Raw genomic sequence first — 14,177 nt, 5'->3', positions numbered from 1 at the left:
TAAGGAGCAAGGAGGATTAAAATTGTAAGTACATTGTTCTGGCTAGGCCTAATTGAAGAGAGAGTGAGTAAAGATAAAATGAAATACTCAGCCATGTAGGTATTTTAGGAGAAGAGGATATAAGGCAAAGGCAACAGCCAATGTAAAAGCTCCTAAGGTGGGAGTGGTTAAGGAAGGTGAGGAGGAAAATGGTGAGAGATGAGTTCAGAGAAGCAGTGAGGCCAGCTTGTGTAGACCTTGCAGGGCTATGTAAGGACTTTGAATCTGAGTAAAATAAGAAGGCATTGAAGAGTAAAGGATGATTTGGCTCACTCTGTGTCCTATGTTAAGAACTGGAGGAGACAAGAGTAGTGATAGGAAATCCTCCTAAGAAGCTACTAAAGGAATCAGTGAAACACAGTGGTAACTCAGGCCCCAGTGGTAGCAGCAAAGGTATTGACAAGTGGTCAGATCTGTGTCATATTTTGTAGGCAAAATCAACAGATTTTCCTGAGGGATTGTATATAGGCTGTGAGACAGAGAAAAGGGTCAAGAGAGACTCTTGAAGGTTTTTTGTTTAAATGGAGTTTGACATCTTTAGATGGGGAACACTGCTGGAGAAACAGGTTTATGGAACTATAAATAACGCTTGCATCCACTAAGTACTAGATGTCTATTAAAAGTCTCTAATCAATAAATGATGGTGGAATATGATGATCATCATTATTCAAAGTACATGTACGAAGACACAAATTGGTGTGAATATACCTTGTATACAACCACAGAAATGAAAAATTGTGCCCTATATGTGTAATAAGAATTGCAATACATTCTGCTGTTATATATAAATAAAAAAAGGTTTAAAAAAAGTCTCTAATCAGATAGTTACATATGAGCCTGGAATCCATGGAAGAAATTTAGGCTGAAGATAAAAATTTGGGGGTCAAATGGCATATAAATTGTATCAAAAGCACTGAAACTGGATGAGATCATTAAGGAAATGAGTATTGATAGAGCAGAGAAGGCAGCCAAGCACTAACCCCTGGGTACTCTAAGAGTAAGAGAAAAAGAAAAGAGTAAGAAGGAGTAAAGAGAATGAGAAGTAAGCAGCAATGTGAAAGAACAACAAAAAACTTGTAGTGACGGAAACCTAATGAAAGTCGAGGACAATGAAAACTCCAAGGGGAAACACAGAAGTCATCTGTGACTTGACAAAAGCACTCAACAGAATGATGAAGACAGAAACCTGACAGGGGCAATTTTAGAAAAAAATTAGAAGAGACTGAATTCCATATGTATAGATAAGACTTTTGAGAAATATGTTTCAAAGAAGAGCAAAGAAATGAGAAAACAACTACAGGTTTTGTGGTTTGTTTTTAGATAGAAAGCATGTCTGTATGCTTATGGAAACATCCTAAAGAGAAGATACTGGAACATTCATTGACATGAAATCACCAAGAAAATAAAACAGAAGCAGGACTGGAGGGCATGAGAGTAAAAGGCAGTAGGTTAATAGTCTGATATCATGAAATTCAAAGTTATAGGAAGAAACATGATCTTGAAGGAATGGTGAAATATTTGATCCATTTACATGTCAAAGATATTCAGTCCATTTTTAAGCCCAGTCATCAGAGAAAAGGGAGAAAACAGAAGCTTTCAGTTTGGAATCTATAATAGAAGCAGCAGATTCAAAGGAGAGTGGTTTTTATTGCAGCAAGAAGGTGAAGGAAAGAAAAACCAGAAAAGTCAGGGTATAAGAGATATTGCTGGTGATGAATCTGCAGGGTACAGAAAAGTTTTAGTAGTTTGGCAGGGATAGGAAAAGGAACATAAGAGGTAATATGCAGAGTCTTATGGGATTCAATGGCAAGAGGTGAGGAATGATGTGGGAGCCTAGGGCCTCTTGTGGTGACAAACATAAACTGGGTTGAAGAACATAATAAGGTTGATCCCGGTGGACTAAAGAAAGATAGTGGCAGTCAAGTTTTGAGAGTTGTGGGGCTGGGCAGCTCAGGCTGTGTGTAGCTCTCTCTCCATGCCTATTGGGGAAGAATGTATTTGCTCCTACTGCTGGAGCTCCCCTTTGACACTTGTTGACAGTATTGATGGAATTTAGGCCAGCTCCATTCATGATTAACCATTTAGGAAATCCATGTGACCCTCATGCACATGGATTTCTGATCAAACAGCTTACAATTTAAAATATTTCCTTGCTCTAGGGGAAAAGTAAGCTAATTTTTCATAGCAGAGTTTGGTTTTACTTACATCTGTGTTACAGGAGCGATACCGTTTCCTTTCCCCAAGGCAATATTTTCCACCTCCTGAAGGTCTGAAAAAACATTTTAGCATGTGAATATATCTCTCCAATAAAGAATACATATATTGCTTAATGAAAATATTAAAATTTACTTTTTTTTTTTGAATCAATGCATGCCTTTATTGACTAGGACATTTCTTTTTTTTTTCTTTTCTTTTTTTTTTTTTTATTGGTTGTTCACAACTTTACATAGCTCTTGACATACCATACTTCATACATTAGATTGAAGTGGGTTATGAACCCCCAATTTTACCCCAAATGCAGATTGCAGAATCATGTCGGTTACACATCCACAATTTTACATAATTAAAATTTACTTTAAAATGCAAATGTGGTTATTTTATTATTAAAATAACACGCTGGTAGTTAGCAAACTTATGGTTGAACATAAAAATTAAGTTAGTTTACTATGAGTAATGTATAAAATTTAATTGTCATGACTTACATACTTAAGAAAATATAATTAATATATTTTCTAATTATAGCATAGTACCTAGTACAATAAATGAATTTAAAAATAATTTATTTGTAATTAAAAGCCAGTTAAGTCATATTCAACAAAACTCATAATCTGATGCTATATGCTTACCAGGTAGGAGAGAAAAGTTTTTTTTTTCCTTCCATATGGAAAGCAAAGAGAGGACACTAAATAACTTTCTGGAAATAGCACCAATTCAAAATAAATAATGCAGAAATTAATTCCATCTCATTTCAAATATTATATGAAGTTAAAAATTAAACCCCTAAATCAGATGGCTTTGCATTATATAAATTTTTATATATATTCAAATTAAAGAAAGAGTAGAATGTTAAATATTTCATTTACATAAGTTAATCTTAAATAGTTCATATTAGGGAAAGCCATATGCTATTGTTTGAGAATTCTATTATTGAGGCGAAACAACTTTTTCTTTTAAAAGAGGTCCAGGTATTCTCTTACATATCTGGCTATATTATTTGTTGTATAATTTTACTTTTTGGGTTATTAATTTATAGCAGCCTACTGTTTAATTTAGGTTAATTATTCTGTACTATCTTAGGATATATGGGATAATCAAATCTATATTTTTAATATATTTTGAATGCCAGTGAATACTGACTCTAATGAAGCAAAGGAAATTGCTCAGCTTGAATCAAGCTTGAGAGAGGTTGGCTGGTCAGACAAAAACAAGGTAGTGGGGATGGTGGTAGTAAGAACTGGTTTATGAATGCATAATAGGAAGCTCTACTTAGCGGGAAGGTAATTATTGATAGAAAGTGGGAGAATGAAAACACAGAACTAACATGAAGGGAAAAAAATTCAAGCTAAAAAGAAGAAAAGACACATTTGGAGAGAGAATCCAAAGAGAAATATTGTGAGTTAAAGTGAGAACAAATAGAAAATAAAAATAGATAAGCTTTTATCCCAGAGGGGTAAAAAAAAAAGTTATCATAATTTCCTACATCAAATTTTACTAGCCAGGAAAGAAGGCATTCAGCCTCAGTTCTAGACAAAAATGGGCACTTGACATGCAGCAGCTAGGGAGTGGTTTAGTCTGGGGGAGGACAGGAAAGTACAACTAAAGGAACAGTTCACCTGTAATGGGCATTGGTGGGAGGGAGACGCAATAGAGCTAGAAAATAATACTAACAAGGCTGGCCTTGTGCCAGGGCAACTCTGGCTGGAGAAAAGAGTAGTGGGAGAGGAGCAGGTTGACCTGCATAAAACAGTCATGGGGAGAAAAGTGGTGGCAGCTCTAGAAGATGATTAATGGGGGCATGTGAATGGAAACTATTTTAACACATGGGCAGTATTCTTTTCATTGTGATTTGTGGTTCGAATCAAGGCATTTCAACCCTTGAAGTGCTCTCATTGGTCCTTTTAATACTAATGTAGCAGTAATAATTTTATGTGACATGTGAAAAGACCTTAGGTTTCCTGGGAATAATGGTAATGTAGCAAAAACCAGACCTGGATTCATCCATAATTCAGTAGTTTTTGTAGGAGGAAATCTATCTGATTATTACTAGATTAAAAGTCTGGCTTATCTAGGACAGATACACAATGCTTTTCTATTTAAAAAATTTTTATTTTTAGTTATACAATAAGAGGAAAGGAAGAAAAAGAAAGTCTGTTTAACAAAGCTCCTCCACTTTCCTGTGCCTATTGCTTGTTCTGAAGACAAGCATTTGGCTCACTAGAGAAACGTTTTTACAGATAACATGTGAAACCACAGCTTTGAATCATTTCCAACTGTGTCTTTTTGTTGGCTCTGGCTTACTTTAGCTACTTACGCTGGACTGTCACAGTGTCTTAGGGATGAGGAGACGCCTCCCCCGCAGGTTCTGCTGCACTCTCCCCACAGTGACCAGGGACCCCAGCCCCCATCTATGCTCTGGGGCCAAGTGCCAAAAGGAACACAATCTCCCTGATAACACCACTGTAAGATTTCACAGAAAACACATAATTAGCTTTTAGGCAGATAGAACTATCAGGACAGAAATACAAAAGGATCAGGTAATGACCAATTTTAGGCATTAGCATTCTCAAAACAGATAACACATAAATAGTTCTTTAACTTGTTTAGACTTAGTAAAGGTGCATGTGATTTGAAAATTATCTTTAGCTATGCCATGATTTATAAATCTCTAACAAGTACCAGGAGTTCTAAAAAAACCTGACTTTGCCTTTTTTTCCTTGTTTCTCCTCCTCCAGACTTTTAGTGTTTCTCATTATGGACCTAGCTAGCTACAGACCTCAAAGTCTTTTTTAGATATTTTAGTATTTTCTAAAAAATTTTTCTTTATATTCCACTATTATTAGACTCATGGAATGATAACGCAATGTGGAAAGTTCCCCAGTAAGGAATTTTTATGATAGTAATTGCTCTTTCCTTAAAAAAAATTTTAAAAATGAGTTGAGGCTACAATAGTAAAAGAATGTGTTGTGGCATTTCATCTACATGAGTACTGCAGACATAATAAAAGTAATGCCAAGACACTAGGGACTGGGTACAAAAAAACCCTTATATACACTCACTAGCCATGTGCATGGCCCCTGCATGAACATGTGTACTAGAATTCTGTTCAGCTTTACTCTCCGCAATAAACCACACACACTGCACCTAAGTAGAAAGCCAGAAATAATTTATCGAGACACAGACATCACATAATCAGCTCATAACTCTAGCATGATAAATCTTATTTGAAGAACATGACAAAATAAAAGTCTTTTTTTGTAAACCAAGCATTTGTAGCTTTTATTGGTACATTTTTCTGAATTATCAAACTTTGACAAATCAAACTGATGCTATGAAAGTTATTTATTTTTATGAATAACAAGAAAGAAAATGGTTATTAGAGTAGAATAAATGTCAACAATGTTGGAAGGTTTAAACAAAAATTCAACCTTATGAAGTCCCTTATAAAGGGACTATATGACACGTGATGCTTAAAAAGCAATTAGTTCATTATGCTAATTCCATCATCAAGTTTGTTGTTTTACCTCAAAGAAATATCTAGAGTTTATTAACTTTTCACCTTCTTCACTGCTAACGCCCTAGATCAATTGGCAAATGAAGTAGCCTCTTAACTGGTCACTTTAACTCCATTTTTTTTTAACTAGAATTATTTTCCAGAAACCATTCAAAGATACCTTTTAAAACCACATTATCACATCATGTCGTCAGGGTGGGGGGGGCGCTTAAAATACTTCAATGTTTTCCTACTTTCCTTAACACTGGACAACAGTGGACTTAGTGATCTGGCCCTTCCTTTTTCTTCGGTCTCCATCTGTCCTGTGCAATAATTGCTCCAGAACATGTTGACTTTTTCTTTTTCTTTTCTTCTTTTTTTTCCTTTTGGTACTGGGGATTGAACTCAGGGGCACTTAACCACTGAGCCACATCCTCAGCCCTTTTTCATAGTTTATTTGGAGACAGGGTCTCACAGAGTTGCTTAGGGCCTGGCTAAGTTGCTATGGCTGGCTTTGAACTTAATATCCTCTGCTTCAGCCTCCCAAGCTGCTGGGATTACAGGCATGTGCCATCTCGCCCAGCTGATTGTCTTTTTCTTAATAAACAAATCTTATTCTTTCTTTAGTGCATCCGAATTTGCTGGTCCTGGTAATGCTCTCCTCTACGTTTCTTGTATTGCTGTCTTCTTTTCTTTCAATCTTAGGTCAAGTGTGATTTCAACAGAGAGCTCTCTCTCCTTGACCACCTTTATTTCTGCCACTTCCTGCCCTATGCCCCCCAGTGCCAGAATGCAATAGTGATCCTCCCATTTTAGTTCTTTTTTACCTTTTAACACTACTTCAAGTTAGCTATCTTTCAAATTACTACTTTGTTTTCTTCCTCTCCTTAGAAAGTAAGAGGCTTGATAGGGACATATAGCCATTTAAATTAATTAAAAGAAATAATTCAGTTCTTCAGCTCCATTAGCCACATTTCAAGAGTAGTATAGTCATGTGTGCCTAGTGGTTACTATGTTGGACACAGCATATACATTTCCATCATTACAGAAGGTTTTATTGGTAATGATGAATGCATAAAATAGAGCTTGGCAACTAATAGGCATGCGATAAAATTTTCTGAAATGGATAAGTCATAAGTTAAATTACAGGATTCTGTGTCACATTTTGGTTGCATGTTGGAAAGAAAACTAGAGATACCTTGTTTTCTTTGATATAAGGAGGCTGATTCATAGTGGGATAGGGAGCGGGAGCATGGGAAGAATAGACGAACTCTAGATAGGGCAGAGGGGCTGGAGGGGAAGGGAGGGAGAGTGGGGTTATTAATGATGGTGGAATGTGATGATCATTATTATCCAAAGTATAGGTATGAAGACACGAATTGGTGTGAATATACTATGTATACAACCAGAGATATGAAAAATTGTGCTCTATATGTGTAATAAGAATTGTAATGCATTCTGCTGTCATCTATAAATAAAATAAATAAATAGGCAAAAAAACTATAGTGAAAGAATACGATTTTTAATTTAATGTATTGATTGGGTTTTCAGTGCAGGAATGAGTCCCTGAAGCTACAAGTGTGCCTGGAGCTAAAGAGTCATGGTGGGTCCCTGCAAAGGGCAGAGGGCCACAGGTTCTGTTCCAATTCCCCAGCCTCAGGAAGGCTCAGCCTTTGACAAGTAGCACAGGGAGATGCCAAGTGCTTTGGTATGAGCTGGCAAACGCACCAGGAAGAGAAGGAGGGATCTCTTGACTTGACCTCCATTTAACTGTACTATGACATCTTGTCTTAACTAATCTTTATATTATTTAAAAGTTTGTCTTTTAGTAATCTTCAGAATCATTTCATAATTTAATAAACTTCTTATTTGAATTTTAAAAAAAAGAAAGTCAAATTCATAATTATTTCCCTGGTAGCAGGTATAAAAGCTCTATTTCCAAAGGCAGACAAATGGATGGAGTTGGAGAATATTATGCTAAGTGAAGTAAGCCAATCCTAAAAAAAAAAAAAATGCTGAATGTTTTCTCTGATATGAGGATGCTGATCCATAATGGGGATGGGAGGGAGCATGGGAGGAAAGGAGGAACTGTAGATAGGGCAAAGGGGATGAAGGGGGAGAGAGGAGGGATGGGGGTTGGAAAAATGGTGGAATGAGATGGACATCATTACCCTAAATACATGTATGAAGACATGAATGATGTGACTCTACTTTATGTACAACCATAGACATGAAAAATTGTGCTTCATATGTGTAATTTCAATTGAAATGCAGTCTGCTGTCATGTATAACAAATTAGAATAAAAAGAAAAAAACATAAGATCTTAAAAATGCTGTGCATTAAAAAAAAAGCTCAGTGATACACCCACATCGTTTTCAGATCTCCTTGAAGAAATCCATAATAAATAGAGAAAATTTCCAGTTTTTTCAATTTTTAGGGAAGAAAGGAATTATGAGGGCTGCAATAATATTGAAAATCGTAGGTTCCAAAAGTTGTAGGTTCCATATGTTCTTAGTATGCTTGCAAAATGCAGGGAAGTGAGAAAAGTCACATAAATCTTCTTGTTTTCCTTTTAAATCTAATTCTTGGGCAAGAGAGTATAGCTTAGTGGTAGGGTTGGTACCTAGCATGCACAAGCCCCAGCACCAATTTTTTTTTAATAAAATAAAGCTTACTCTTAAGATAAAAGATAAATACACTATTCAGTTTCTTAAAAGCTGCTCAGTTCTCATGGTTAATTAGTATCTACACATAGTATTTAATAAATGATTTGCTAGAACTTTTACTGCATAAATTCATGCTTTAATTATATACATTTCATGGACATATTAGACATACCAGAAAGTTAAACAACAAATATTAATGGATAAAAATCACAGTAATAATGTAAAATCAGTTATTAAGCAGTTGATAAAAGACAAGTCTCACTTGAATAACTAGTTAAAATTGTTAACTAGTTTACAAACTAACAACTTCAGTCTGTGTAGGAAACTTTATATTTTGAATCTCAGTTCTCATTCAAGCCATATTTTAGGGTTCAAAGCAAATCACTGGCTTTCTTTTCCTTTGTTTCCATAAATATATAATAGAAACTAGTTTTAGTATTTGATTCCAATGTGATTTAAATTAGAACAACCTTAAAAATTAGTTCAATGAAGATATACATTCAAAGAAGTTAAAATCAATCAAACAACTTGTTTGATTTTGATCTCTGGCAGAAGTATGCTTTTGAACTCTGTTTTGTTTTCCCTCTTTCTATTTATGCGAACAAAATCTCCTTGGAATTCTCACATAAGATTTGAGCTACTTTACTAGATGTTTCATTAATCAATATAGATATAAAATTTTTAATGTATGTAAATCATGAATACAATAATTAGATTATACCAATGAATCAACTGAAGTATATAAATCCTATTAAGTATGGAAAGGTAAAATTTTTGAGTCCTATCATCTATTTTTATTCTTTCTTTTACATGGAGTTGCCATACCTGTAAAAGCTCTATTTCCAAAAGCATAGTCTTATTTCATTTTTTTAACTAGGAAAGTTAAATATGCAGATGCAAACCAGTTTCTAATCTTTATTCTCAAAGGTAATATCTAATCTAGTAATTTTGGACTGTTCTAAATAACAGTCTTATCACTTCAGTCTAAATTATGCAGACAAATTGGATAAATTTGGCCTTCCTTTGCTAATTCAGGTGTGTTTAACCAAATTCACAAAGGTGAAAGAAATGAAACTAATGCATTCCAAGAATAAAATCTCGTGTTGTTTATCCTTACTTTTCATATTCCATCTAAATTAAATAAATGTGTTTTAAACACTATCTAGAAAAATAGCACATTCCACTGAAGCTTTGAAAAGCTTCTTAAGAAACACCTTTCATTACTAAACAACATCTCTTGCTATTGGGTTACTAAATTTCATGAGCTATACAAAAAAACTGACTTTAAGCAAGATATATTATAAATTTAACCATCTACCTTTGAGAATTGGTCAGAATTTTACAAAAGAAATTTAAGGTATACGTAGTATTTTTAAATAACTTTTTAAAACTGGAACCATTTTAGGAGGTGATTAAGGTATATCTTATAATAGCCAGAACTGGGTCAAGTCAGCATCTGGAATGAGAGACCTCTAAGGAAATCCTAAGGTTTTAAAGGAAATGATATTGGTGATTCAATACAGAACATTCTTTCCAAGTCAGAGTGCTGAGGGCTGGAGCACTACACTATTAAAAGCCTATCTTTCCATTATGCAGGTGTGGGAATGTTCAAGATACAATTCAGCTCAAATTCTAAATCAGAACTTGTCATCCCATACTATTTAAATTTATAAAGCAAATGGAAGAGCTACTCTTTCTTCACTTCCTGTGTTTATAGTTAGGCGTCCAGTCAAAACATATTATATTCTACTCTAAGTGAATTAAGGTCTAAGACTACAAATGTGCTATTTTATATCTAGTGCTTTAGAAACCCATGTAATAATCCCATTCTAATCCACCCCTATGTTACCCATGCAAAGATATTAGGAATCAATGTCACTTATATGTAAGCCCAAATGCTGGGCTATATCTCTAATTGGGTCTTATAGAATCATTAAATCTATCTTTTGGCAATAAACCAAGTATTTGAAATCTTCTTTGTGGTCACCAGCAGGGATTACAAGGATTGGGCTTTGATTATCCTTAATATCCTGTTTGGTAACAATGCCAACACTACTACTGAAGTTTTTACAATCTAAATCCTTATTTACTATTTCATCAAATATGGCATCCCTCTGATTCCTGTCCAAGGGCTATTACTGATGCTATACCCAAGGAAAGTTCTCTGGATGAAAGTTATATTGATTGATTTGTAGGAGACTGACCCATGGACACACAGTACCAGCGCACCGTCTGGGCTCATCAAATTTCCTCCTTTGGTTAATGCTACTGTCCCTGAGCACATCCATTCAGACCATATGGTTCTTATTCAATCCTTGAATGGCTTATTCAGGCAAACATCCAATGGCTGTAATAGCGATGTCAGACCCCCCAGGACTCACGCAAAGATCAGTTTTTAATTTTTTGGCCATATTTCTTACTCCATCTGCTAAATGTGCATGGAACAGTTCCCACACTTACATGGAACATTTGTGGAACTGCGCCCCCGGGCAGGGATCCCATATTTTTGCAGCCAGAATTTGACGAGATCATCATGCATCCACTCCTCTGGATATATCTATGCTATCACTCAAGCAATATTTCTACCCCCTCCTTTTTTAAGAAGATTTATTCAGAAAACTATGAGCAACTTTGGTTTTATTCTTCTGGCTAGACAGGGTGTAGGTTCTTTCTCGTCTCTTCTAAAGAAAGCAGTTTCGAAACTCAGTTAAGATCAGAGGTTGTAGATATTCCATTTATGTCTCTGAGAGATAAACTAATCCTTATACTCTGATGCTCATTGCTACTAGTTGAGAGGGTCTGGCACAGAATTGTCTGCCCATCATCATTTAAGGTTAGCAAATTATAATGAAAAATATGATGATAATTTAGCAATAGATACCATCTTCCCTCAAAGGAAAATCACAAAAAGCTCGTTGATATATTATCTCAATCCATCTTCACAATACACTATAAAATATGTTGAAATCAGTTTTCTCTTATTTTAAAGATTCCACTATTTTTCCAATTGTCACACAATCATATATTTTTAGCTCAATGTTTTACCCATACTGCCTTTTTATTGTGCCTACTCAGTTCAGAAACTGTTACCAGTAGAAAAATTAAAAATCCATTTAGTATTAAAGGATAAAAATATACTATCACCACCTATCTCAGACTTAGTGAACCACTTTATTCCTGTGACAACAAAAAATAACTTTCCTATGCAAAATTTCTCACTGGAAGATAACGTAAAATTAGAGGCAGTATAGAGGGGGGAAAGATTTTAACTCCCAAATCAGAAAACCTGGGCTGGAATCTCAGCTATGCTGGTAAATAGTAGTATAATTTGGACTCTCAAGTCTTACTTTTCTCATCTGTAAAACAGAGTTAAAACAGTACCTAACTTATAGGATTTTTGTTAACCTTAAACAGATAAATGGTTGTGAAGCACCTAGTGATATGTGTCTGGCATAGTGTAAGTACTTTAAAAATATTTATTACCATTGCCATTATTGTTACTGGGAATGCCAACTATTTTTAGATGACAGGTTCACAGATTAAACACACAGAGTTGATCAAATCAATTGAAAATTCCAGTTTGATCATGTCACTAGCTCTTCTCATGTGTTCAAGTCAAAATTCTAAATTCTGGTTTAACTTCATAGTAATAAGTGTAAAATCTGCATTCAGCAACAATAAACATGCTTCTTTCTCTTAAGAAAAGATATAATAAGAACTAAACAATAAAAATTCATATAGAAAATAACAGTAAATTCAGTTAATAAAAATAAAAGTTCAGCTCATGTGTCTAGTTCTTTTTATTAATATAGATAGATTCAGTTCTCTGAAAGCCCTTCATAAATTTAGTTTTTCAATGTTTTGTTCTCTTTTGTTTTATTTTTGTACCAGGGATTGAACTCAGGGGCACTCAACCATCGAGCCCCATCCCAGCCCTATTTTGTATTTTATTTAGAGACAGGGTCTACTGAGTTGCTTAGCACCTCGTTTTTGCTGAAGTTGGCTTTGAACCCCGTTCCTGCTGTCTCAGCTTCCCAAGCTGCTGAGATCACAGGCATACGTCCGGCATAGATTCAGTTTTTATGGATGCTTTGAGGGTCTTCTTTATCCTCTATTCTTTCTAGGAATCTACGTTTGTATTTTTTTTCCATAGGTTCGTTTATTCTAAGACTTGTTCCTATCATTCCTAAAACTGCCTACCTGCATGTTTTGGGAAGAATGACCCGGATTTGTTTTGTAGATTAATTTTAGATGGTGATGTCCAACGTATTGACCTTATAATAGTACAGTGTTGGGTTGTGAGTAAAAATGACGCATTGCTCTGAGCAGTTTAGCAAGATCCTGTCTATAAATAAAATATAAAAATGGGCTAGGGATGTGGCTCAGTGGTTAAGTGCCCCTGGATCAAAATCTGATACAAAAAAAAAAGATGCTTTGACACACAAACCTACAAGGTCCTCAAGTAGTTTTTTAGGGAGCCCAAGTTGTTCTTTGGAGGTATGTTAGGAGTGACAGAGTAAATTAAATTTCTTCATTCAACAACAATAAACATGTCACCACCTATCTCAGGCTTAGTGAACCACTTTATTCCTGTGACAACAAAAAATAACTTTTTCCTATGCAATATTTCTCACTGGAAAATAAAGTAAAATTAGAGGCAAAGACAGGGTAAATTAAATTTCCCCTCTATTTGATTTTCTAAATTTAAATTCAATACTGTTAGCTTTAATATTAGTTGAGGTAAGTATTCCTCAAAATCATAATTTCTAAGAAATATGCCATCTTTTTCATATATATGCAGATAGCTGTAAGGTCTGAGATTTAAGGGCCCTTCTATTAAGCACAAACAAGTCATTAAGTATGTGTTTTCAATATAAATGTGGAGGTTGAACCTTGTGTTCCAAATAGCCACTATTTATGGTTTAATTACTGAAGTGATTATATAATATATAGAATGCTTCTAGAAGGGCTTTGAGGTGTTTAAAAGCAAAAATTCTTTATGCTTTGGAAATACATCAAAATTGGAAGCAAATAGTGATAGTGATAGTGATAGTATCATTCTAGGTGAATAGAAACTATAACCCAGGGGCTAGTCACTAGAATAATTATCAATGACAGACAAACAGATTCTCAATGTGTGATTGCCCCTTTACAATTGAGTATTTCTTCTAAGTACAGATTGATATAAATTGCTACTTGTCGTTGACAAGAATTGTTGGTTCCAAAATAAACATAGACTGTTGTTTTAAGAAAGCAGTTCCTAATATTTTCTATTACTTCAGTGAAAAAAAAAAAAGAAGAAGAAATTTTTGGTAGTGTGGGAAGGTCTCTGTATTTTTATTGGCTACTTGCAAATTCTGAAAAACCCATAATCCTTTTTAAATGACCCTATCAATTCATATATTTAGCATAATTTACCAACATTTCCAAACCCAGCAATGGAAAAGCCATCACCATGGCACTAGGTCATGGGTCCTGAATGAAGCCATCAACAAGAATTAATACACTGTGACAGCTGCCCAAAAGCTTTCATTCTTTTTATTTAAACATCCCATTGCAAGCTGAAATTCAGTGTAACCTTTGTTGAAAGTAGCCCAGCTAACATGCAAGAATTCAGAACTGAGAACAGATGACAAGTAGTAGTTATCATTGTAAATTCAGTCCATAGCAATAAATTCTAGAATTTACATACATAACAATTTCTAAGAATTTCAGGAGTAGCATACAACTATTCTTGTCTATTTGAACAATTCTTAATGAC

The 14,177-nt window shown here is 34.7% G+C and overlaps 1 protein-coding gene across 1 annotated transcript in view; it reads right to left on the bottom strand.

The window, feature by feature from the left end:
- ADAMTS6 (ADAM metallopeptidase with thrombospondin type 1 motif 6) overlaps positions 1-14,177 on the bottom strand; it is a 286,548-nt gene that overhangs the window by 104,845 nt on the left and 167,526 nt on the right. Inside the window, exons 14-15 of the mRNA XM_081281992.1 lie at positions 4,571-4,716; positions 2,245-2,308 (exon numbers count right to left, since the gene is read on the bottom strand). Of these exons, the coding sequence (XP_081138118.1) occupies positions 2,245-2,308; positions 4,571-4,716 (210 nt within the window). The remainder of the gene's footprint in view (positions 1-2,244; positions 2,309-4,570; positions 4,717-14,177) is intronic.

This window comes from Spermophilus citellus, assembly GCF_964194105.1.
Source record: "Spermophilus citellus genome assembly, chromosome: 1".
In the NCBI taxonomy this organism is placed as follows: Eukaryota; Metazoa; Chordata; class Mammalia; order Rodentia; family Sciuridae; genus Spermophilus; species Spermophilus citellus.
Note: the sequence above shows the minus strand (reverse complement) of the source record. Positions and strands in the feature narration are given on the sequence as shown.